This window comes from Canis lupus, chromosome 13 (assembly GCF_003254725.2).
Source record: "Canis lupus dingo isolate Sandy chromosome 13, ASM325472v2, whole genome shotgun sequence".
Lineage (NCBI taxonomy): Eukaryota > Metazoa > Chordata > Mammalia > Carnivora > Canidae > Canis > Canis lupus.
In genome coordinates this window covers 8,563,135-8,588,080 of record NC_064255.1, presented here as the reverse complement: position 1 = coordinate 8,588,080, position 24,946 = coordinate 8,563,135, and the positions used below count along the sequence as shown (strand labels likewise).

The window sequence follows — 24,946 nt, the reverse complement described above, 5'->3', positions numbered from 1 at the left end:
TGGGATGTTGTGCTTGGACAAATAACGCAACTGGCTCTTGAAAGGGAAAAAATCCTGGCATTTGGGTATTGGCAGAGGGGGTCTGCAGTAGTGCATTTATAAGTAGGAACTTTTACTGATGAAGCCACAGGGAGATCAAGGAAAGGATTTTATTTGACATCACAAAAAAGTCTTCCTAAAATATTTCTTTAAGCATTCATGCTCTTTCTCCAAAGTCTTTTGCCCATATGGCATGTCACGTATCTCATTTCTGTCCATGCCTTTCCTTTGGTTCCTTTGATTACTTTCATCTTTGCTTTCTTACCTCCCTTTGACAATGCACTTCAGCCTTCTCTCATTTCCATTTCCTCTGGGTCTGTCAATCCTTTCCCTTTTCAATTCTATTTATTCCTTTTTTGTCTTCCCCAAAATATATCCTTAACAGAAAGCTCAATGCTAAACTTGAAAAACACCAGAATGTTAAAAAAATATTGTCATATTTTGTATTATATACGAAATTATGTTCTAAATAATAATATACATATTATATATAGAAGCATAAATAAATACATAAATTTATATATACAATTGTTTGGACTTGAGTTTTGATACATGTAGTAATGGAAAATGAACTGTTTATTTTTTTAACACTAATACCTGTCAATCTAGTAGTGTCTTTTAAAAAAATACAATGAAATCCTCTTGTATCAAGTTTTTGCTGTTCATCATATGTTAATCAGGCAGTGGAAGACACCCATCAATAACAGAGTGCCCTAGGTTTGACTTTCAACTTAAATTTATCTCTGAGGCTCAGTTTTCTTATCTTTAAAGTGGGAGAAATATTATCCATAGGACTGTTTGCAGGATTGAATTTGTGACATATGAAAACATGGGAGACACTCAACAACCTTAATTTCATTTGTTTTTATCTTGATTGTTTCTTATTTGAAAATGAAAACTAGGCATTTGGTTTTCTTTTCCCCAAAACTTATGTAAATATGATATAAAGGTAAACTTATTAGATGCTGAAACAATTATGCTATTTAACTTCAGATGTTCAGTTTTAGTTGTTGTTGGAGGGGGCACAATTTTTCTTAATAGTCATACTTCTCTTCATGAAATCTGTTTGGGTCTTTTTAACTTTATTTCCACCATCCTGCCCAAAATAACACTATTTGTTAGTATTGTTAATCCAAATTTATTTTACAGCTGTTTACTTGGAATGGATTTCGTTCATGAACTCTCAAAATGTCCAGGAAATAAGGTAATTTTGGCAATGTTCTGGGTTCATGCAAGCTTGATTCTCTTTGAAACTAAATAAATCTGCTTATTTATTTTCTTTTTGACTACACCTGTAAGCTGAAAGCCTGTGATAATTAACTTTTTATCATTTCAATTTGGGTTGCAAACTGTTTTGGTAATTAAAAGCAGATGGCAGGAGCTGGGGAAAAATGTGTAGCAGCTGATTAGTGGAAATAAATGATTTGGAGTTATTTAACATCCAGATAATAGATGGGTCAAACACAGTTTATACTTTACAGTGTGTACTTTTAGAGTAATTCCAAACATGATGTTTGATAATATATCGAGAAGTAGGTGTTTGTTCATCATCTTCTTTTGCTTTCTGTCCCATGACAGAATGCTCGCTTTCCTTGTACAGCACGTGTGTCAACACATTAATTTTAGCTCAACCTGGTTACTAGAATCACCAGTGGCTTCTTGATAAGGATTTGCTTTGCCTCGGGGTATCTTGAAGCTAAGCATTATGTGTTGCTTGAATTTTTCTTTATGGAGCTTGCATGTTATTGGCTCTCAAAGCTAGCATTCAACAAAGTTCAGCTACACTATAAAGTTCATCTGTCAGCCTAACAACATTCTGATGCTGAAAACAAATGACTTTGCTGGGTAAAATGAAGTTGTTTAGCAAGTTAGAAAATGTTTTAAGCAGCCTCTCAGAATAATTTTTAAAAAGATTTTATTTACTTATTTGACAGAGAGTGAGAGAGCACAAGCAGGGAGGGGGTAAGCAGGCTCCCTGCTGAGCAGGAATCACAACCTGAGCCAAGGCAGATGCTCAACCACTCAACCCACTGAGCCACCCAGGTGCCCCTCAGATTAATGTTAATTAAGTTTCTAATTCCCCCTACTCTGGAACTGTGAAACCAATTTGAAAGGTGTGGCTGACTCTCTATTTCAATAAACCTGTGTTGAAGGAATTTTACAGCCATAAAGAATAAAGGATCCAGCCCTTAAACATCAACCCACCAAAGCACTGAAAATTCATATTCTTTTTTTTTTTTTTGAAAATTCCTATTCCATGAAAGTCACCAAAAATAACTAAATCTTTTCATATAGTTTTCAGTCATTCTCTGAGAAACGTCTGAGGGAATAGAAAAAAGTCAGAGTTCAAAAAACATAGTCTCTCCTCTTCAGGTCAATTACCCTTCATTTAGGAATTTTATCAATTTTTGGAGATAGCTCTATTTTTTTCTTTGTAGATTTTTGCCTTGATAGAAAAGGTGGTACATGATACCATTTCTATTATTTATTATTAAAGATTTCATAGAACTAATCTGTATGGTGTGAATTGTGTTCCCCCAAAAAAGATATGTTGAAGTCCTAAACTCCAATACCTCAGAATAAGATGTTATTTGGAAATAAGGTCTTTGCAGATTTAACCAAATTAAGATGAAGTGATTAAGATGGGCTCTAATCCAATACAACCGGTATCCTTATAAAAGCAAAATTTGGACAAAGAAACAGAGAAGATGATGAGGGAATGGCAGAAACAGAAACATTAGTGCAGCTAGAAGCCAAGGAATGCCAAGGATTGTTGCCCACCATCAGAAGCTAGGAAGAGGAAAGGAAGAATTCTACCCAGTGTCTCAAAGGAGCATAGCACTGCTGACACATGGATTTGGGGCTTTTAAGCCACACAGTTTCTGGTACTTTATTATGGTACCTAGAGCAAAATAATACATGGATTTGGGGCTTTTAAGCCACACAGTTTGTGGTACTTTATTATGGTACCTATAGCAAAATAATACACAGCCTGTTGCCTTCATGAAAATCTTTGAGATTGATTTGGAAGAACAGATGGATAATAGGGAATATAGTGCTCTATTTCTCATTAATAGATATGCTTTCAATCTGTTTTAATTTTTTTTAAATAAGAGATTTCTATTACTAATACAAAAGCTACATATGTCCATCATGGAAAATGTTAAAAATAGATAGGTGGTCTAAACTGGCCCTTGCCCCATACAGTCTATTCTCCACAGAGCAATTAGAGTTAACTAGTTGAAATACGGATTCTGCCTCTTCTCTCATTAGAACCATTCAGTGGCTTTCCAACTCTCTCAGAGCAAATCCATAGAATTACAGTGACCGACAGTCCATTTAAATCATCACAGCAACGGTTTTCAATAAACTAGGGGTATTTGAAAACTGCTGCTGTCTGGCTCGTTCTAGATAAATTGCAACAGAATGTCCAAGGGTGCAGACTGGGCAAGGGTATTTTGAGAACCTCCCCTGGGTGATTCTAATGTACTTGAAGAAGAAGAACCATTGTCTATCACAATTTCTCCTTCCCACTCCAGAAACTCTTTTTTGCTCCTGTTATCTCTTGCACCTCATCTCACACTGGCCTCCCTGCTGTACCTCACAAACTTCCATCATGTTCTTTCTTGTTCTTTGTTCCTCTTGCACCACTCCCACAGGCATCCCATGACTGGCTCCTTCACTTCTTTCAGGTCTCTGCTCAAGGGAAACTTTACCAGTGAAACCTTTTTTGAACCCTTAAAAGAATACTCCCCATATTCCATCCTCTATTTCTTCTGCCCTCATGTTTATTTTCCCTTTTCCTTTATTTTTCTTTATATCACTTACCAATCTTTGACCTATGATGCACTTGTTTATTTTTTAATTGTCTGCCACATCCAACTTGAATGTAAGCTCCTTGAGGGCAAAGACTTTTGTGCTGTTGACTGCCAACTCCTAGAATAATGTGTGACACACAGTAGCACTTGATATGTGTTTGCTGAACTAATTAATTAGATAGGGTTGGGGAATTTGCTAAAATGTGAAATGAAATCATGTCCTCATGCATACAAGTAAGTTTTGTTTCAACTCGGGAGTTAACTTTGCCTATCAGAACTGTATTCATCATCTTATTATAATAAAAAAAAAAACAACATAAGGAATTCCTGAATATTCTGAACTATCTTCAATATCTTCCTAAAATTTCTATTTCTACTTCCCTGTCATTTCCTTTTCTTGAGGTTTTAATTCTCTGATTCCTCTAATTCTGAAACCTCTGGATCAGTCTTCACCTTCATCCTTTACTTATCCCTTGGATATTGGTGTTGGCTGTGTTCTCATTACACACATCAGTGCATGTTCTGCCTTTGATGGTTCTCACTTTGGCCACCATTTAGCATATGTGGAGAACTTTAAAAAAACAACTACTGGTGTCCCAGTGTAGACCACTTAAGTAAGAATCTTAATCTGAGTTGAGGCTCAGGCATTTGTTTAAAGAATTCCTTGGGTAATTCTAAGGGACAGCCAGAATTGAGAACCACAGAAAGATGTTGAGAACTTCTCAGATCATAGCTTAAATCTTTTCTGTATTTTGGGGAGTAATATAAACAAGATGTAAGTTAGCAAGATAGAGAATTGTGGAAATGAAAGTCAACCAGGGAGAGACTATAGGAAAGGAAAACAGTAAGCTGCTGCAAAACTCTAGGCAAGTGATGAGAACCTGAATTTAGGATACTGATGATAGGACTGGAGGGATAGCAGATTATACAGACATTACGCAGGATGTATGAGTTTTCTATCGTTGCGTAACAAACCACCCTCAAATTTGGTGGCCTAAAAAAGCAACAAGGATTTATTTTGCTGATAAGTCTGCGATTTGGCTGGGCCTCAATGGGGATGGCCTGTCTGCACCAGAGGGATGGCTCAAAGGGGTCTGAAAAAATATATTTTTAAGATGGGTTACTCATATGTCTGTCCAGTTGGTGTTGGCTGTCAACTTTGAAGCTCAGCAAAGGCTTAGGCTGAGAGCTTCTGTTTTTGTTCTTTAGTTTCACAAGTCTGATGAGGGCTGCGTGGGTGGGGTATACGTTTGTAAAGATGTCCCAGTCTTGGCTCTGAAGGCTCCTCCGCCGGAAGGCCAGCCCTTGCTGCCTGCGCCTTCTGGGGTGCAAGTCTCAGGCAAAGAGTTCCCGGCATCCCAGGCTGGGGCGGTGGTGTCATCCCGTCGGCGCCGGCTGGGGGACCGTGACAGCCGCGGGCCCTCCCTTCCTCCGTCCGCAGCGGCGGTGGGGGGTCTCCCGCGCGGAGCGTGCCGCGGCTAGCGGGTGGGGGCCGGCCCGCAAGGGGACACACGCCTCCGCTAGGCCTGCGTGCAGCTGTGGGCGTGCCGGAGGGCACGGCCTTCCCGTCAAGGCTCTGGCTGGCTTCTCCACGGCAGGGGCGCTCCGAGCAGCGCCGCGGGTGACTGTGGGGTTGGGGACGGCGTCGGGCGCCCCCGCGGTCTCTGGGTCAGCGCCGCCAGCGCAGGTCGCCTGCCTCCCCCCGCCCTGCGCCGCTCCGTCAGCATCCCCGGTATTCCTGGGGGCGCTGCTCCCGGAGCTGCTCCTGCTACTCCTTGTCTCCTCAGTGGCTGCCTAATGCCGCTCCCCCTTCCGCGCGTGGAAACCTGTCCGGTGGGCGCCCGCGGCTTGTCGTCGAAGCCTGGAGCGAGTGGCGTCCCGCGGCCTGTGGCCGCCATCTTGCCGCGTGTCCTTCCGGTCCTGGTCGGGGAGGCCTCCGTCAGCCGCTGCGGCGCTCCCCGCCCGCGCGCGCGCGCCGCGCCTTTGCCTCGTTCCGGCGTGGCGGCTGGGTGCCGGGAGAGCGTCCCGGGAGAACGCGAGGGGAGTGAGTGGCATCTTCAGTTCCACTGTAGGTCGCACAGCGCCCCTTCGAAGGTTATCGGCTGAGGCAGTCGAAAGGCCGACTTGGACTCCAGGGAAGAGGCCGCGGCCTCCCGTGTCTTGAGAGCGGGAGAGGCAGGGTTTATAAGAAAGATGCCGAGGCTGGGGCCGCATAACGGTGGTGGCCAGCTTAGGAGCCGCCATCTCTGCCGCATCCCTGGGGTCTGATCGGAAGGAGGCAAAGGACCTTCCAGCGAAAGCAACTTTAAAGATGACGCTTATTTGGATTATTACCAAAAGTACAGTAGGTAGAGTTAAAACTAGCTAGGGCTGGGGGAAATATTTGTCATACACGCTCTTAAAACTTAGGGAATAGTGTGTTTCATTTGCTTTGTCGAGTACCTACGCTGATTATGGACACCAGATAATCCTGAAAGGGCGATGATCATGGTCTTTTTTTTTTTTTTTTTAAGGTTTGTTTATTCATGAGAGACACAGAGAGGCACAGGCAGAGGCAGAGGCGGAGGGAGAAGCAGGCTCCCTGCAGTGAGCCTGATGTGGGACTCGATCCCGGGACCCCAGGATCAGGACCTGAGCTGAAGGCAGAGGATCAACCACTGAGCCACCCAGGTGACCTCACGATGATAAGACTCTAAAAGCTTTTGGAAACCTTCGATAGCTAGGCTCTTTCTACACGTCATCGTTATTACTTGACAATGTACACAACTCAAACAACTGGTATAGTTAGTGAAAATATGAAATGAAAAGAAAATAGGAAGCCACTTCTTCCAATTTACTGTTATTATTGTAAGGGATTATTAATACAGAGAATCTCCTGACTTAACTCTGATCTTCAATTATATGCTTCCGTGATTGATAATACAAAAATGGGCCCGGTATACTGAACCACCTCTTTGTCTTAGGTAAATTTACAATTGTTAAGGGGAAGAAGGCAGCTGTGATCATTTTGAATAATGACCTTCCTATGGCAGTCCTGGGGTCAGCTGCAGTAAGTGTTTTGTGATGATGGTGACTCTGATGAGTCGTAGCTAAGAGAACATAGAACAGTGTACTGCTTCCTTTGGACTCTCTTAGCCCTTGGCAAACACTCCAGAGGAAGGGCTCACACCCAGCTCTGCCTTGTCCATGTGAGTTCTTGTCCATGTTGTTTACACAGTTATCTTCAAGCAGAAGAATGAGGGAAGTTGAAGAAGGCCTTTAATGGTTTCATTGCATTCAAGGCTAAGTTTACCACATACTTTACTTTTTTTTCCCCTTAGAATTAACTAACTGAAACTGCTGCTTAGATTTGTTGTTTTTGCCCAAGTTCAAACTGTGTGATTCAAGGGAAAAGGATATAAGTACATTTATCAGATATTTTAATATTAGGAAAACAGGTGAGAGGCAAAGCATATTCATTCACTTAGCAAATATTTTTAAATGCCTACTATGTGCAAAACACAGTGCCAGCTGACCTCGCCTTGTTCTGATTTGGATCAAATCTGAATGCAAGAGTCTCGTAGTCATCTTTTTGTTAGTCCAATATTTCCTTATCACTCAGCCAAGTTTATAAAGCAGCACATTACTTACTATTTGACTCATCAACTGGCAGGTTTTATTGTGCTTTCTCTTTTCTCAGCCTTTTCATTGACTATATGAATACACATCATAAAATCAGCACCATTGGCTTTGAAGACATTTATTAAAATGATGCATTTGTGAGAGGAAAGTTTATAAGACCTGTGGTTTATAAAGTCCTTGATCTATTTACTCCAGATGATTGGATTCTAATCCTTGCAGGGTGGGACAGGCCCTGATGCTTATGGTGTAGGATAAGAGAAGTTTTAAATGTATTACTTGCAACTGGAGTGTACTGCTCTCCCTCAATGATTGTGGTCCTCATATTTGTTGCTTTTGTAACCTTGATTTAGATCCAACCAATACAGAGTTAAAGTTGTGTCTATGTGCTAGCTAACTTTCTTAGAGGAGTGGCCCATAGCAATTAAAATTTTGAAAGTATATTTTCTAAGTAGTTAAATTTGAGTGAATGTGTGTACTGCCAAGATCTGTACATTTTATTTATGTAAAATGTACTAATTAGTATTTACTAAAAAAAAAATAGAAAAATGCATCTCTCAAAGATGATAGAGAAAGAATTTTTCTTACGTAGTATTATGTGAGGAAGAAGGTTCAAAACAGTAACATGGATTTTGGTGGAAAAACAAACCTATATACCTGTCAGGCACTGAGTAGTCATTGGAGAATCAAAGATGACCGAGATTTGGCTCACATCTTTTGGGAAACTGCAGTGAGAGTGAAGAACTTGATTCAGATGTGAAGAACAGTAAAGCACTACCATATACAGTAGTATTTGCCTTCAGAAAAGTTGCGGAAGACAACCTGGAGAGGCAGATACTCGAACTATCTCGGAAAGCCTGAATATGGTTTCCCAGGCAAGAATGGCAAGACAGTGTGTTCTGGGCAAAGAGCCACAGGGAAAAGACACCAAGAAGGAGAAAGATGCTTGCAACCAAGCAAGCAGTGACAAACCCTAGGAACCTGTAAGAGAAAAGCAGGATAGAACAGATGAGGGTGGTCCAAAGAACTGGGAGAATGTGAGACTTGGGGTAGAGGCTGGAAAGGCTTGAGGGTGAAGAGATCTTGAAAAATAAAGATGGAGAAAAATCTCAGTGTCTATTCACCAACAACAACCACAACCTAGTGAGAGGCAGCCTAAGATAAAATCAGAATTCTTGGGATCCCTGGGTGGTGCAGCGGTTTGGCGCCTGCCTTTGGCCCAAGGCACGATCCTGGAGACCCGGGATCGAATCCCACGTCAGGCTCCTGGTGCATGGAGCCTGCTTCTCCCTCTGCCTGTGTCTCTGCCTCTCTCTCTCTCTCTCTCTCTGTGTGTGTGACTATCATAAATAAATTTAAAAAAAAATTTAAAAAAATACCACAAACTTTAATTATAAAAAAAAAAAAATCAGAATTCTTTCCCTTAACCTAAAAGTCCTTGCCTGGTGGGAACTTCACTTTCCTTTAAAACTTCATCTCCTACCCCTCTCTTACTTACTCAATATGATCTTCTTTTGAACACATACCAAATCTGATCCTACCTGAACAACTTTGCCTTAGGTCAGTGATTCTCAATTAGGTGTGATTTTGTCACCTTGAAGACATTAACAATGTCTGGAGCTATTTTGACTGTCAGGACTTGGAAAAGGCTACTGGCATCTAGTTTGTGGAGACCACTGATACTTTTAGGCATCCTACAGTGCACAGGAGGACCATTGGTCCCCCATAACAAAGAAATCAGTCCCAAAGTGTGAATCATGCCAAAATTGAGAAACTCTTAGATGGTCCCTTAGCATGAGTGCTCTTCTCACAAATGTAATCACTCTGTCACCTTCTTGTTTTACATTTAAGTAAATTGTCACTATGGAGTGATTCCTGTTTATTTGTTTGAATTATTGTGCCAATCCTCCAACAGGTTATAAACTCCATGAGGGCAGAGGACTGGACTATATCAGTAGGTCTCAGAACAGTTCCTAGAACACCAGAAGTGCTCAATAAATATTTGTTAAGTAAATAAATGGGTGAGTTGCAATCCTGATTCTAGCCCTGACTAGCTCTGTGACTTTGGCAAGTTACTTAAATTGTCTCATGTCCTTTCTTTCTCATATGCAAACTCTGTGGGACAGGGACTGTGTATATTGGATGTAGAGTTTTGCCTACTCAGCAAGAATAGTTCTTGACACATCAGTAGATTCTCATTGGCATTAGTTGAATGAATGTTGAAAGGTCATAAATTCCTTATCAGAACCTACAAACCCTGCTTGGATTTCCAGGTAAACTTAAACATTTAGGAAAATGGAAACGTGGGAAGGTATTTTAGCAAAAGTATCTTGGTTCTTCAAAGCTAGATGATATAATGCATTTTTTCTCTACTTTCAGGAACTGATTTTTGTTGCAAATTTTTTTACTTTTGATTGAAAAGTTCCAGCCTGACTCTGTTTGTGTTTGTTTGTTTGAAGAAAATAAAACTCTGGTTAAGCATTTTAGAATAGCTAAGCTATATGTTCCAACCAATTCTAACCAAACTTGAATGCTCAATGAGGGTAGAATTACTTCTAAACTCAATGCAATGCATAGGGCCAGACAGCTGGGTGACAAAGTAAAGAGAAATAACTCCCATGGCTGATTTTTAAAATAATTAGGTTCACAGCTTCCATTTTTGGAAAAAGCTTTAGGGATACCACTGGTTCAGAAACAATATGACGAGACAGCGTTAGAGGAAAGAGAAAATGTCACATTTAACTTGTGAAAAAATGTTCAGAGATAAACCAGAAAATTTCCCCATTGGTAAAACAAACAAGAGCTGGGGAACTGGACCCAAGGAGCCCTGCCAAAGTCAAATTGCCTGCGGACACTTTGCAGACACTTCATTTCTATTTCATTTAGTTTTCCTTATCTTTCCAATACCCCAGCATAAAATTAAACTGGGAAGCAATATATTCTGTTTTGTTATCTATTTTTTTTCATCCTCATTAGAATCTAAAATTGTACCCAAGCAAATATTTATGTCTAGAAGACAATGTTCTGAAGTCTTCTAACCATGAGAAGGATTGTAGATTCGTAGGAAAAATGTTCTAAACAAACCAGTATTATTGCTTATCTTTTTAATAAAATATAATCATTTGAAGAAAGCAAATGGTTTGAAAAAGTTTAGCAAGCTTTTGAAAAGCTTCATGGTAACTGTTATACAGAGCTTGCTAATAGTTGCCCACAGTGTGAATTCAGCATGGAAGTATTTTGTTTGTAGCAAGGCTGTTTTTTTATGCCCTAAAATTTAAAATTCAGTAAATTTTATATAAACATTTAAATTTCTATTTTGAAAAAAATCAGAGAATCTGTTAATCTAGGACTCTTTTATTCTGCCTGTATTCATAGTCAACAAATATTACCTGAGTGCATATTATGTGGTGAATACTAGGGACAATCAGCTGGAGTATTGCAGCAACCATCCCCTTTAAGGGGCAAAGTGGCAGCTACATGTGTTCTTCAGTGTGCTATATGGCTCAAGCCACTTCACTGAGGTTTCCTCTCTGTAGCCGTTTATCACCACCCTTGCACAGTTGATTCTTTCATAATGGAGGAAAAAAAAATCTTCATGTCAATATGTGGCAGAGACAGATAGCTGTTCTATAATTATTTGTGCTCTCTCTTTTATACAGTTGCCATTGTAAAGTATCTTCTTAACCAGGTAATGTATTTCACAGCCCCTCTTTATCCAAGTGATGTGAAAGATTTTCACCACTGAAATGAGAGCAGAAGTAATGGGTTTTATTCTTGAGAAGACTTGAGAAGAAAAAAGAGATAGAATCTCTACGCTCTCTTTTTTCCTTTTTTGTAGGCTGAATTGGAATATTCTAGACCCTCAGAACTACAGGACAAAAAGAACCTGAATGAAGACAGACATCCCCTGAGCACAAACACATGCACTGGCCTATTACTTTGGGTTTTTTTTGTTGTTGTTGTTGTTTTGTTTTTCGTTTTTTATAGCAACTAGCATTAGGTAAGATGTCATATCTTTTACCAAGATGGGGAAAACAAAAACATTCAGGAGAGTGATGTGTTCAAAAGTAGAAGAGAAATTTACCTGCCCACATCAACAATTTGCAGTATCCACCTGACTCCTGCAGGCCTTTGAGTTTGAGACTCCTTGCTTAATGAAACCCTTCAGATCATTGGTTTCCCTATAATTTCACCCTTGGTCATCTTCTCTATGACAGGAGTGAATAAATGTGGTCGTAAAATTCAGAAAGTTGGAAACACGGTCCTAACATTTTAGACAAAACGAAATGGCTTGAGAAACATTTACAAACATCCTATTTTCATCATTTTATCTGTGGAAGGGTATAAAGTATAATAAAATCAAGGATTTACAGAATTGAGGGAGATCTAGGGCTATCTGACCTTGCCCTCTATATCTGATGTGAAATCTCTCAATTGTTACAGTTGAGTCCCACCTCTTTGTAAGTACTTGCAGTGATGAGGAACTCCTTGCCACACAACACAACTTTATTAAGCAGTTTTATTGTTAGAATTTTCTTTGTCATTTGATAAAGATCTGTCCCCTATACCTACCACCAACTATAATGAATTCAGTTCTCAAATGCCTATGAAGACACGTAGGATAAACCTGATTTCTCTTCCATCTGCTCATGAAACAGCCCTTTATTTTTTTTTAAAGATTTTATTTATTTATTCATGAGAGACACATGTGTCTCTCATGTGTCTCTCATGAGAGAGAGGCAGAGACACAGGCAGAGGGAGAAGCAGGCTCCATGCAGGGAGCCTGACGTGGGACTCGATCCTGGGATTCCAGGATCAGGCCCGGGGCTGAAAGCGGTGCTAAACCACTAAGCCACCCAGGCTGCCTGAAACAGCCTTTTAATTATTGGAAGACAGATGTCAGATATCATGTTTATACTAAGTCTTAGTTTTTCCAGACCAAAGACCCTCTGTTCTTTCAGTTGTTACATACATTCATTGTGCTATCATAATCTTGATTGACTCTTATAGAAGCACTCCATGAACTTCTAGATATATTCTTAATTTTAGCCTATTTTTATTACCATTTTGCATTTGTTTTGGGCCATCTTCACCTGACAGTTGCAACCTTTGAACTGTTGTCAACCTATATATACCAATATATCTCTGGTAAATACAGCTCAATTTTTGCTATTTATTGTTTCTGCTTGGTTTATTAATCTTTTATCTGTTAGTTTAAAATATTCCTGAGGGCTTCATATGTTTCACTACTTAACTTACAGTATCTTCAGTATTGGTATGGGGGGAGAATTTACTTGGTCTCTATGGGAGCCTATGTGTTTATTCTTTAAGAATAAATTAGAATTTATTCTGTGAGGGATTCAAACACAATCTTGGATTGAAGGCTTTTTCACTGCCATTTTTAAATAATCCTTTTCCCATATCCTCTTCGCATTTTTTTAAAGATTTAATTTATTTATTTTAGAGTGAGAGATCATAAGTGGGAGGGGCAGAAGGAGAGGGAGAGAGAATTTCAAGCAGACTGTGTGCTGAGCACAGAGCCTGAAGCAGGGCTCTATCTCACAACCCTAAGATCACGACTTGAGCCAAAGCCAAGATTGGAGGTTTAGCTACTGCACCACCCACTTGCCCCTCTCTTCATATTTTTTAATTATCTTTTGGTTTCTGAATTTCTAAATGTCTATATTTTCTGATGGAATTTTGAAGGTTTTTGTATTCTAACTGTTCAATTTGAGGAAAAGACCATTTTATTTTTCAGTATATCTGATATGATGCTTTATGATTGTGATATTTTACTATTTACAATAGTAAAGCAAAATGAAGCTTCCATTTTGTAACTATACAAAATACTCTGCTAAAAGGGGCACCTGCTGTCTTGTCTAGCTCAGACAACTTATTCTAGATCCATTGACTGATATTGAAGTTTCTTCAAACAAATTTAAGTATTAAAGTCCACTTGAAACCTACATATCAAGCTTCATTTATCGTCAAGGTTTTTCCCATTTCTTCTTCCTGGTTCTTATTTCTTATGATACTAGGAACCTGTGAGGCATTAATGGAAAGGGGATATGGACGTCTGGGCATGTGATTGCCCACTTGTCTGTACTAGGAAGTAACCCAGGTAGTCCAGGAGAACTTTTATGTTGGTTCTAGCTGTTAGTGATCCCAGTGGGTTTGGTGATCAGTTGTTATTGCCCTCATAGCACAATGGTCACAGTGTTGGCACTATATATAGTATGTTACACTGGGTAGTTGGAGTGCGCATCTGGGCTTCTATTAAATTTAATGGCATGGTAGTCATTTGACCTATACTCAAGAAACTCTTCCACATAATTAATGTTAAGGTCCTTCTTGGGGGCTGGTGGATTAAATAATGTGCCTTCCTCACATTTATAACCTCTTAAAAGCCCACAGAAATTTTAGGATTCTCTTCTATACTAAATTTAACTTCAGAGCAAACTGTGGTTGGTCCTTGCCTTTTCTAGACTAGACATGCCCTTGCCCCTATCACTTGTGATCCGTCCCAGATAAATCTGCACATTCTGCTGTGAAGCAACTCCAGTTAATGAGCAGTTGCGCATCTTCTAGATTCTGAGCCTTCTTCCGAATTTCCTGGGAGGGCAGTTTTTGTGGTGCCAACTCTTTTCCCCGGTAAGCACCCAAAGAACAGCTAAGGCAATACAAATTACTCTGTTCCCTTCCCCCTCTTTTCATGTCTTTTTACAGCTCAAGAAGGGTACTAGCTTTTCAGGTTTGCATGTTTTTCCCAATCTTCTGCCTGGTAAGTTGCTTGCAAGCCAGGTAGTTTAAATATCCTCTTTATTGGTGGTTGATGGAAGGGATGGAGGAAAGAACAAGAATGTGGTCAATATATGGTTCAAATTGAAGCCATATCTATCACTCAGTTCATGCAATTCTCAGAGACAGCCTTAACTGTTTTATTAGCTCTCTTTTCAAAGCACATTGACACTCTGGATAATGATCGTATTAATAATGTGAAGATTTGTGTTTGATGAAATACTGGTCTAAGAAAAATGTGAAATTGAAAAATCAACTCTTGCAGTTGTGCACATTTGAAAGACAATTCTGGGAATCGTTTCTCTTTTTCATCTTTTGCAAACTACTCTTGAATTTGACAGTTTTGTAACTCAGATAAGTAGATAATTAAGCCCATCTTTCAGCCCATCTGTCTATATTTAGTAAGCTACCATGTGAGGATATGAAAATAAGACAGGGCCCTTGCCTTGAGCCAAGAATGGTTTTCACATTTTTAAAAAGTTCAAAAAAAAAAAAAAACACACAAAAACAAAAACAAAGAATCTGTGACACTCTTTTTTTTTTTTTTAAATTTTTATTTATCTATGATAGTCACAGAGAGAGAGAGAGAGAGAGAGAGGCAGAGACACAGGCAGAGGGAGAAGCAGGCTCCATGCACCAGGGGCCCAACGTGGGATTTGATCCCGGGTCTCCAGGATCGCTCCCTGGGCCAAAGGCAGGCGCTAAACCGCTGCACCACCCAGGGATCACTATGACACTCTTTGTAGCCTGCAAAATCTAAAACATTTATTGTCAAGTCCTGTACGGAGTTCACTAACCACTTAACCTCTCACATTTTCACCGGAGTATGAAATTTTCATTTTTAAAATTAATTTATATTTTTATCCACTACTTTATATTTATTACTGTTTTTATATTGATATGATTAATCTTTAACATTTTGAGATATTTCATCTAATCATTTCTAATTTTTCTGTGGTTCTTATAATCTTCATTAGCTTTGACTTCTTGCTATACAAATCTAGTCAGCTCTTACTCAATTTATACAGTTATTTGGGCAGGGAAAAAAATTGAGTAAAAACTATATTAAAATCATGAAATTGATTTCCTTTATTTGATTCAGGCATTTTTTTAGACTTTGTGCTGACAACTGCTTTCAGTAAATAATTTTATATTTTTTAGAAAACTATTGGAATGGATTGGATTGTCATGCCATTTGACTGAAATATATCAATTCAGTCAAAATTATCAATGTTCATATACATATATGTAACAGATGTAGATAGTTATATAGATATCTTCCTTCCTCTAACAATAATGTAGCATGTAAAAATGTTGTATTGTCTTCGAGTACTATTACATTTCAACACCATCACCTTAAATTTGGTGCATTTATACATTTATTTCACTATACGTTTTTGAAAAGACTTGAGTCACAGCCATACAATCTAAATGTTTTTTTCAGGATATTAAAGAAAAATATTATTTTAAAAATCAAGGGAATTTTAAATAGTTCTTTAAAACCACACTTCTTTCTGAATTTCCTGAATTTGAAGGGTCATAGTAGCTTATGCTTTTTTAGTATAAAAGAAGTTGGGATCTAGAAGTGTTTTGGTGTATCAATTTTGTATGCATAATAATTCAAACACTCTTAAAACTGGTCTAACTTAACCTGTATGCTTTTTTTTTGCTGCTTGTTACTACTTGAATTATTCTTATCCCTACCATTTATTTATTGATAATATTCTTTCGTGGTCTGTATTATGCCAAATAGAACCAGGAATAGCATAATTGATTCAAGTTAAAACCTTTCAAATGATTTCCATGAAGAACTTTCTTCCTAAACCCAAAGAGGATTTAATATCATATTCAAAATCTCTCAGTTCCACAAACATGCCAAACTCTTCTTTCTGCAAGGGCATTTGTCATCCCGCTCTCAGAGCAGTCTTTCACCCAACAATTTGTTCTACTAATTTTCTCATTTTGCACCAGAAGTATAGGATCAAGCCAAGGCATCCATGATTACTAAGATTGTATTCACCCTAATTCATATCTATAGATTTTGGAGTTCTGGAGTGGGAACCTTCTGTATTCTTCCTTACTTTGTGGCACAAACATCTAGATTCGTTGTATGTGGAGATTTGTTTCAGGTTGTCTGCTGTTGGCTTCTCAATCTTGTTTTCTAAAATATTAAGTATTCTCCCAGAAGGTAAGGTTAATATGTTCAGTGGGAACACACTCAAGGTTAATATGTTCAGTGGGAACACACTGAAAAAAGAAAGCTGCTATCTTACATGGTTGCTGCTAAGAAAAGCTCCTCAAATCAGTCGTAAACTTATAATTCCAGTCCTTGAAGTAGCATCCTTTTGTGATCCTACTAAGATTGCAGAAATAGTGCAGTGGTGATTCCTTTATAAATAGTACTGACATAAGAATTTTGTATGGACTATTTCAATTAAATACATTGTAAGACTTGGTATTCATGCCTAGAGTCTGAATGTGAATTATAAATATAGCCATAATGAAATACTATTTACAAATCTTCCTTTATAACTTTATAGCTAAAAAATAAACTATGGATTTAGGTTTGTAATCAGTTCTTTGGGGCAGGCTATAGCTCATTAATAACAATGAAAGACAAAGCTTTGACTTTGAATATATGTTAATGTATGATACTGAGTACATGTTAATCTCTCTTTTCCTCTTTGTGCTTGTAAATGTATACTTAATGTCTTGTAAGTTATAATTTTTAAATTAATCTTTTGCATGTTTTTTTTACATTAGCCTCTCACTATTTAAAATGCCAGTACACTTATCTAGAATTATATAACAATTTCAGTAGTGGGGTAAACAAAGCCATTGAAAATTCCTGGTGGTCTGCATATTACTTTTCTTTTTTTTTTGCATATTACTTTTTTACATTGAATTTTGCATATCTAATATCTCTTAAGCTATTACACCAAATCCTAGTAATTAAAGATGAACAGGATAATAGTTGTTTGCTCAGTTTTGCTCCCATACAGAGTGATTCCCTCTACTGTATTTTCTACTGGTTCATCTTATTATATTTACATGATTTAAAGGAGGAGGTGCTACTATTCCCAGAAGAGAATGTTCCCTGATGAAGAGTGTCAAAGAGAAAGAGCATATAGAATTTGAGATGAACTTTTGGGTTCCAGTTTCAGCTCAACTGCTTATTAGTAGAATAGTCATTTAATTATCTGTGAAAACTAGGAACTTTACAAGTTTACAGAAGGGGCCAAATGAAATGCTATATAAGAAGATATTTGGTAAAGGTGCCTGAGTGGCTTAGGCAATTAAGCATCTGCCTTCAGCTCATGGGATTGGGCTCCAGGGAGCTGTGATAGAGCTCCATGTTGGACTCCCTGCTCGACAGGGAGCCTGCTTCTCCCTCTCCCTCTGCTTGTGCTTTCTCTGTGTCAGATAAGTGAAATAAATAAATAAATAAATAAATAAATAAATAAATAAATAAATAAATAAAATCTTAAAAAAAGGTTTTTGGTAAAGTGCTAGCTGTATGTTAATATCAATTATTTAGCCTATTTTAACCTATTTTTTTCCTATATTCCATTAAATGAAACTTTATAGCATGCTTTCTGAACAAGAGTGATATTGCTCCTGAGTAAAAATAAGTTCTTAAAGGAGGCAAAAAAAAAAAAGTTTTACTCTCTATGTACAGCACATACATAAATACATCACATAAATATATATATGGTATATTTGTGATATTAAAATTTTATGAGGAGGGTAATAATGGAAGAAATGTCTAAGAAGGCTTGTGGGGGGTGGTGGTGATAGTACAAAAAAAGTTGAGAAACTACTCCGTAGTGTTGTAAAACAGACATAAATCTCAGTCTACAGATTTAATGTGAAATAAATGTAATTTCTTATTGTTTATTCTCTGTAAGCAAACTTTTTTCAAAAGATTTTCTTTATTTATTCATGAGAGACACACAGAGAAAAGAGGCAGAGACATAGGTAGAGGAAGAAGTACTGATGTGGGACTTGACCCTGGGATCACACCCTGAGCCAAGGGCAGACCATTGAGCCACCCAGGCATCCCAAACTTTTTTTTTTTTTTTTTTTAATTTCATGGTCCCCTATTTGCCAGGAGGAATAGATGTTACCTGAGAAATTCAGAGTTTCAGTGCTCTTACTTCCCTGATTCCCAGAATCCTATCAGTGTGCTAGGGAGCTTATGTAATAGTAAGATTTGGGAGCATTCACTCTTTGAATTTCCAGAGTCTTGGAGTTGGTCCTCTCTCAGCTATTTATCCACCTCTCTGGAGGGCACAGAGCAAGACTGGCTGCTTTCTTGCTACTCTAGAGCTATAGGAAACTGACAGAGCTCTCAGAGGCCTTCTGCCTAGATTCTCCCTCTGGGTAGTTTTGCTCTCTGTTCACTTTTTTGAACACGAGAAATCTAGAGATTTTGTCCATGTTTTTGGGCTTTATCCAAATAGAGTAGCCAAAGATTCCTATGTTTTCAGATTCCTCAAAATTTTACTGATCTCTTTATCTTAACCACTGCCCCACCCCATGGTTCAGCCTAGGGATAGAGGATGGAGTGGAGTATGCAGAGTATAATTCCATTTTGGGAAAACATTCTCAAAGCTATTATCCCTTCCAGGTGTTTTAGGAATGTATTTTTTTTTTAAGATTTTATTTATTTATTCATGAGAGACACACAGAGAGAAAGAGGCAGAGACACAGGCAGAGGGAGAAGCAGGCCCCATGCAGGGAGCCCAACATGGAACTCCATCCCGGGACTCCAGGATCACGCCCTGGGCCGAAGGCAGGCGCTAAACCGCTGAGCCACCCAGGGATCCCCTAGGAATGTATTTTTAAGCTTAAAGGACAAAATTTACCTCGTTGTATTAAGTCTTTTATTGTAATAACCCTATCCTACAAAATGGTTGCTTCATGATACAATTTAATGGGGAAGGGCCCCTATGTAAAATGAAAATATATGGGTATGTGGGTGATGAATATATGCAGGGGGCACATTAGATTTTTCTAAACAGTTATTTCAGGGTATTTTCCTCACTTTGTTAATTCATCATGTAGCAAATCATTTGTTTTAAAATAACTTAATTGAGATATAATTAACATAAATAAAATATACCCTTTGTAAGGGTGTGATTGAATAATTTTTTTTAACTTATATGGTTGTGCAACCATAGCCACCACTCAATTTTAGAACTTTTCCATCACTCTCCATAAATTCTCAAAAGACTATTTCAGATCAGGCCTAGTGGGATCAGTACTTCATTCCATTTTACTGCTGAATAGTATCCCAGTGAAATAGTAGTTTGTGGATATACCACAGTTTGTTTATCCATTGACCAGTTGATAGACATTTTAATTATTTCCAGCTTTTGGCTATGGTCAATACGACTCCTATGAACAGTCACATAGAAGTCTTTGGATGTAAATTTTCCTTTCTCTTGGGTAGATTTCTAGGAAAGGATTTGCTGGTTCATGTGTTAAGTTTATGGTTAACATTTTTCAGGAACTGCCAAACTTTTCCAAAGAGGCAGTACTCTTACATTCCCACCAGCATGTATGAGGGTTCCAGTTTGTTTACATCCTTGTCAACACTTGGTATTATAGGTCTTTAAATTACAGTTATTTTGGTGTGTGTGGTGTTTGTCATTGTGGTTTTAACTTGTATTTTTCTAACAACTAATTAAATGAATATTTTTCATGTGCTTATTAGCTGTTAACATATTTTCCTGGCAAACTACTCAAGTCTTCTGCTCATTTTTAAATTGGGTTGTTTTTTTTTTAATATTGAGTTGTATGATTTATATATATGTATATATATATTTTTTTTTAAATTTTTCTTGGTATAAGTCTTTTATCAGATATGTAGATTTCAAATAGTTTCTTCCAGTCTGTGACTTTTCAATTTTTTAATAGTATCTTTAGATAAACAAAAGTTTTTAGTTCTAATGAAGTCCAGTTTGTCAGAGCTTTTTATTAAACTGATAAGAACAGATACTACACTTGATCTTAGCCAAAAGGCCGAGAAGCAATTGTCAGAGCTTTTTAAAATGGCTTGTGTGTCTGCTGTCATGTCTAAGAATGCTTTGTCTAACCCAAGATTATGAAGATTTTTCTCTCATATTTTCTTCTATAGATTTTATAGTTTTAGCTCTTATATTTCAGTTTCTGATATATTTTGATTTAATTTTATGTATAGTTATAATATGGGGTCTAAATTTTAATTTTTTATCTTATTATTTGCAAATGTATTTCCAATTGTCCCAAATGTCCTAGTACCATTTTTTTGTTTGTTTGTTTTAGACTGTGCTTTCTCCACTGAACTGACTTTGTGGCACTGTTGTAGAAAACCAAATGGGCATAAATGTAAGGACAGTTTTGTTTTATTTTTTTTTTTTTTATTTTTTTTTATTTTTTTAAAGATTTTATTTATTCATTCATAGAGACACAGAGAGAGAGAGAGGCAGAGACACAGGCAGAGGGAGAAACAGGCTCCATGCAGGGAGCCCGATGTGGGACTCGATCCCAGGTCTCCAGGATCACGCCCTGGGCTGCAGGCAGCGCCAAACCGCTGCGCCACTGGGGCTGCCCAGTTTTGTTTTATTGATCTGTCTGCCTCTCAATACAATATTATCACATTGTTTTAGTCATTATTACTGTGTAGTAAGGTTTGATACCAGGTAATCTAAATTCTCCAATTTTATTCTTTTTCAAAATTGTTTTGGCTATTCTATGTCTTTTGCATGTCCATATAAATTTTTAAATCAGCATGTTAGTTTCTACAGAAAGGATTGCTGGGATTTTAATGAGAATTATCGTTAATCTATAGATCAATTTGTGTAGATATGAAATTTTTATAATATTGGGTCTTCTGTGAACATCAAATTTCTAATTATTTTGACTAAATTTCTTTCTGAAATGTTTTATATTTCTCAATTTACAAATCTTTACTTTCTTTTGTTAAAAGTATTCTTAAATATTTTATCTTTTCTTGCTGCTATTGTATATGTAATTGTTTCCTTGCTTTTATTTTCATATTGTTCTCTGGTGATGTTAATGTTTACTACTCAAGCGCCCATCTGCCCCTCATCCTAAAACTCTCTATTGAGTCTCTGGCTAGTTTACCAGTTCATCGTTTGCCTCAGACAGGACCATAGCCTCAGACTAGTGGAGCTGCTGTCTGTCACTCTTTGCTTGCCACCAGGGTCACCACTTTAACTGTCAACACTTCGTATCAAAGGAGTTCATTCTGGCAGAATCAGCAAAACTAAATGATTGGTTTTGGCAGTTTTGCTCAACTATATAGTTGGTTTTCTATCAGGCCGAAAGTTGGGAACAATTTATTTTTATATTATTTTTTTCTCTAAATTAGTTTCAATACTTAAAAGGTTAGCTATTTTGTGCTTAGGAACTCTTTCTTACACTTTTTTTTGTTGTTTAGAACTTTAAAAATGAGAATGAGGTAGATATATTTTATAATTTTTGCTAAGTAAAACAACTGCAAAAATATATTTTATTTCTTGTATATGTTCATGGGTATTTTGTGATATTTGAAGGACAGAAGTCACTGGTGAATAACCAAAAGTAATCACACACTAAGGTCACTCAGTGTTAATTAGGTGAGGTCATTTTTAATATAACAAGTAGCTGGTATTTTTCAATGGTTTATTTCTCTTTTGAAAATTTCAAATTTTCTACTTCAATGTTTAAAGAGCTGTCATAATTTCAATATTTATTCTAAAAATGAGGATTCCCAGCTTCTTAGCTGTATAAATGACTCATTATATGACTATGCTCCAAAAATCCACATGTGTGGATATAGATACTAAGCCGGAAGTGTTTATACAAGTTTTATTTTACTTCAGTATTTGCATTTATTGAGATTAATAATATTGTATCATCTTTGGGCCTAAGTTTTGAATTCTAGAGTTAACATAATTTGCTTTATTCTTGATTAAATTTTAAGTCATTTGAATGTAGATACCACAGTCTTTTAACAATAATTCTCTAATAGTACCCTTCTCTAATAGTACCCTTACTTATATAAGTAAACTCAATATATTCATTTTCCACTCCATTCAATCACACACTGTAGAAGTATCACATGTCCCATTATGAAAAATTAGAAACAAAAGATAAAGTAGATATTAAAGTAAATATATAAAAATCAATAGCTTTTCCCTCATCTAATAAACAGGTATTTATTTAGTACCTACATTATACCACTCACTAAGCTAAATGCTGGTGGTGGTAAACAATAAACATTATCCCTGTGCTCGGGGATAATGTGTGTTCGGGGATTTTGTTTCCTAAGGAGACAGATAATCAGCAAATGAACAAATAAATAATTCAAACCATTTACTACGAAAGGAATTACCTAGGTAAAACAACAAAATAATGGGAAAATCTATTTTGGTAAGATGGTTCAGAGGAAAGATTTTTCACATTTCCCCCCATTGTTTCACTATTTCACTTTTTAAAAATTATTATTTAACATTTTTATTTGAAATAATTTCAAACTTTCAAAAAATTTCAAATATAACCACAAGAAATATCTGTATACATTTGTTCAGATGTGTGTAATACTATTATATCATTCTCTATTCTATTCTATCATTTCTCTAAATCTACCTTTTTATGTTCATCTATCTATATACTACATAATTTGTTTTTCTGAGTCATTTAAATCTGCTTCCATTGTGGGTCTTTATTTATTTTTTTTAAAAGATTTTACTTATTTATTTGACAGATCAAGCAAGCACAAGCAGGGGGAGCAACAGAGGGAGAGGGAGAAGCAAGCTCCCTCACTGAACAGAGAGCCCACTCTAGGACCCTGGGATCATGACCTGAGCCAAAGGCACATGTTTAACCCACTGAGCCACCTAGTGCCCTGTCAATTGTTTAGTGTGTACTTCGAAGAAGAAGAATATTCTATTATATATTTTTTCAAGATTTTTCAACTTGAGGAAAATTAACATTGAGGAAACAATGTTTCTCTAAACTAGTATTTCTATTCCTATTTTGTCAGTTGACCTAATACTATCCTATATGTAGTATTTTCTCTCTCTTTTCTATTATGAGATCCCACCTAGGATAAGATGATGCATTTAGTTGTCCTGGCTCTTTAGCTTCTTTTACCCTGGAAAATTTTCACAGTTTTTCCTTGTCTTTTGTGACATTGACATTTGGAAGACTATCTGCTCCCCCACCTTTTTTGAATAGAACATTCCTTACTTTGAGTTTGTCTGATACTTCCTCATGATTAAATTCTAGTAACTACAAAGCAATCTACAGGAAGACATTTTAAGACCATGCACATATCCTTCTCAGCAAAATATTCCTTTGAATTTAGCATCCATTGACATTTATTCAGTCTCTACTGTGATTGTTGTAAAATGTTGTAAAATGTAAAATGTAAAATAATGATTTTTTTATTCCCACTGCTCCCCTCATATCATTCCAGTCAACATTTGTCATTCTCCTGTAAGCAAAGTTCTTCTCCATTCATTTATTTATCTTATTATTATTGGTATGGATTTGTAAGTTTCTGTTTTTCCAATGGTTTATAATTAATTACTGACCTTAATTAATTTGATGCTTAAATGGTCTCAGATTTGGCCAGTGGGAACATCTTCATTCTAGCTCCTGTGTCCTTATGACAACCATCTTTTTAACATTTCTTTCTTTCTTTCTTTCTTTCTTTCTTTCTTTCTTTCTTTCTTTCTTCTTTCTTCTTTCTTTCTTTCTTTTTTTTTTACCACTTCTTTATTTTCTGGCACTATAAGATGTTTCAGGCTCATCTTGTTACTACCCTGTGTTAGCCCTGACATCAGTCATTTCTCCAGAAAGCCTGCTCAGTAGGTCCCATGTAAGTGAGAAACAACCAGCTATGAGAAACATCGGCCATTTGATTTTAAGATCAGCATTTAAAATAAAAATTATATGTAACCAAAATTACCCCCTGAAATCTCTTAGGAAGGCCAACACATCTTCTAAATGCTAATAGAATATAGGAAAATAGAGCAAAAAGGCAGATTTCATGTTAACAAGTGAAAACTTGGTAAACAATTGGGATATTTGTAATAACCTGGTATGGTACTAGACTCAGCAGATATAGTAATAGAAAAGGCTGAAACAAACTCAACAGTAATCTTTTAAAAAGGACAGAATCACTGATTTCTAGATTATTTATTGCTTAATGCAAGTTTGGGCTTTTTTTCTCTCATTGAGCAGAATTCATTTAAATGGAACAGATTAAAGTGTTAATGTCAAAAATCAAATGTTAAAAGAAAAAAGTTACATATCAATATTTATTGAACTCAAGATTATCAAGGGTTTTTTGTATACAAGAAAAGAGAAACACTCAAATAATATTTATTGAATTGTTATTCATTTATACAAATGTTTCACCTTTCTCACAATTATTTTCTAAAAGCTGATTATTTCACAAACCTTGGAATAAAATATTCTATTTTTAAAAAGAGAAGAGACTTCATATACATCACAAATGTTTCTGTGGAGCCTGCACTTTCTGTGCACATACCTTCTTAGCTTTATGTCCACTGTCTCCTTTGCTCATTTTATTCCCAGTGGCTAGAACTGTGCCCAGCACATGGTAGGGCCTGGATAAATATTTTCTGAGTGAATGAATCAACAACTTAAGGGAG

The 24,946-nt window shown here is 37.0% G+C and overlaps 1 protein-coding gene and 1 pseudogene across 8 annotated transcripts in view; one reads left to right on the top strand and one right to left on the bottom strand.

Moving 5' to 3' along the window:
- Positions 1-5,821: 5,821 nt before the first annotated feature.
- Positions 5,822-24,946, top strand: part of ANGPT1 (angiopoietin 1) — a 356,431-nt gene continuing 337,306 nt past the window's right edge. For 4 of the 8 annotated variants that reach the window (XM_049093342.1, XM_049093343.1, XM_049093346.1 and 1 more), the window contains exons 1-2: positions 6,038-6,201; positions 6,371-6,527. In XM_049093342.1, coding sequence (XP_048949299.1) covers positions 6,169-6,201; positions 6,371-6,527 — 190 coding nt within the window. In that variant the 5' untranslated portion in view covers positions 6,038-6,168. Of the gene's footprint in view, positions 5,926-6,037; positions 6,206-6,370; positions 6,528-24,946 lie in introns of those variants that run through there. The other 4 variants (XM_049093344.1, XM_049093347.1, XM_035702221.2 and 1 more) reach the window with 4 other exon arrangements.
- LOC112662580 (U2 spliceosomal RNA) lies at positions 20,190-20,312 on the bottom strand (annotated as a pseudogene).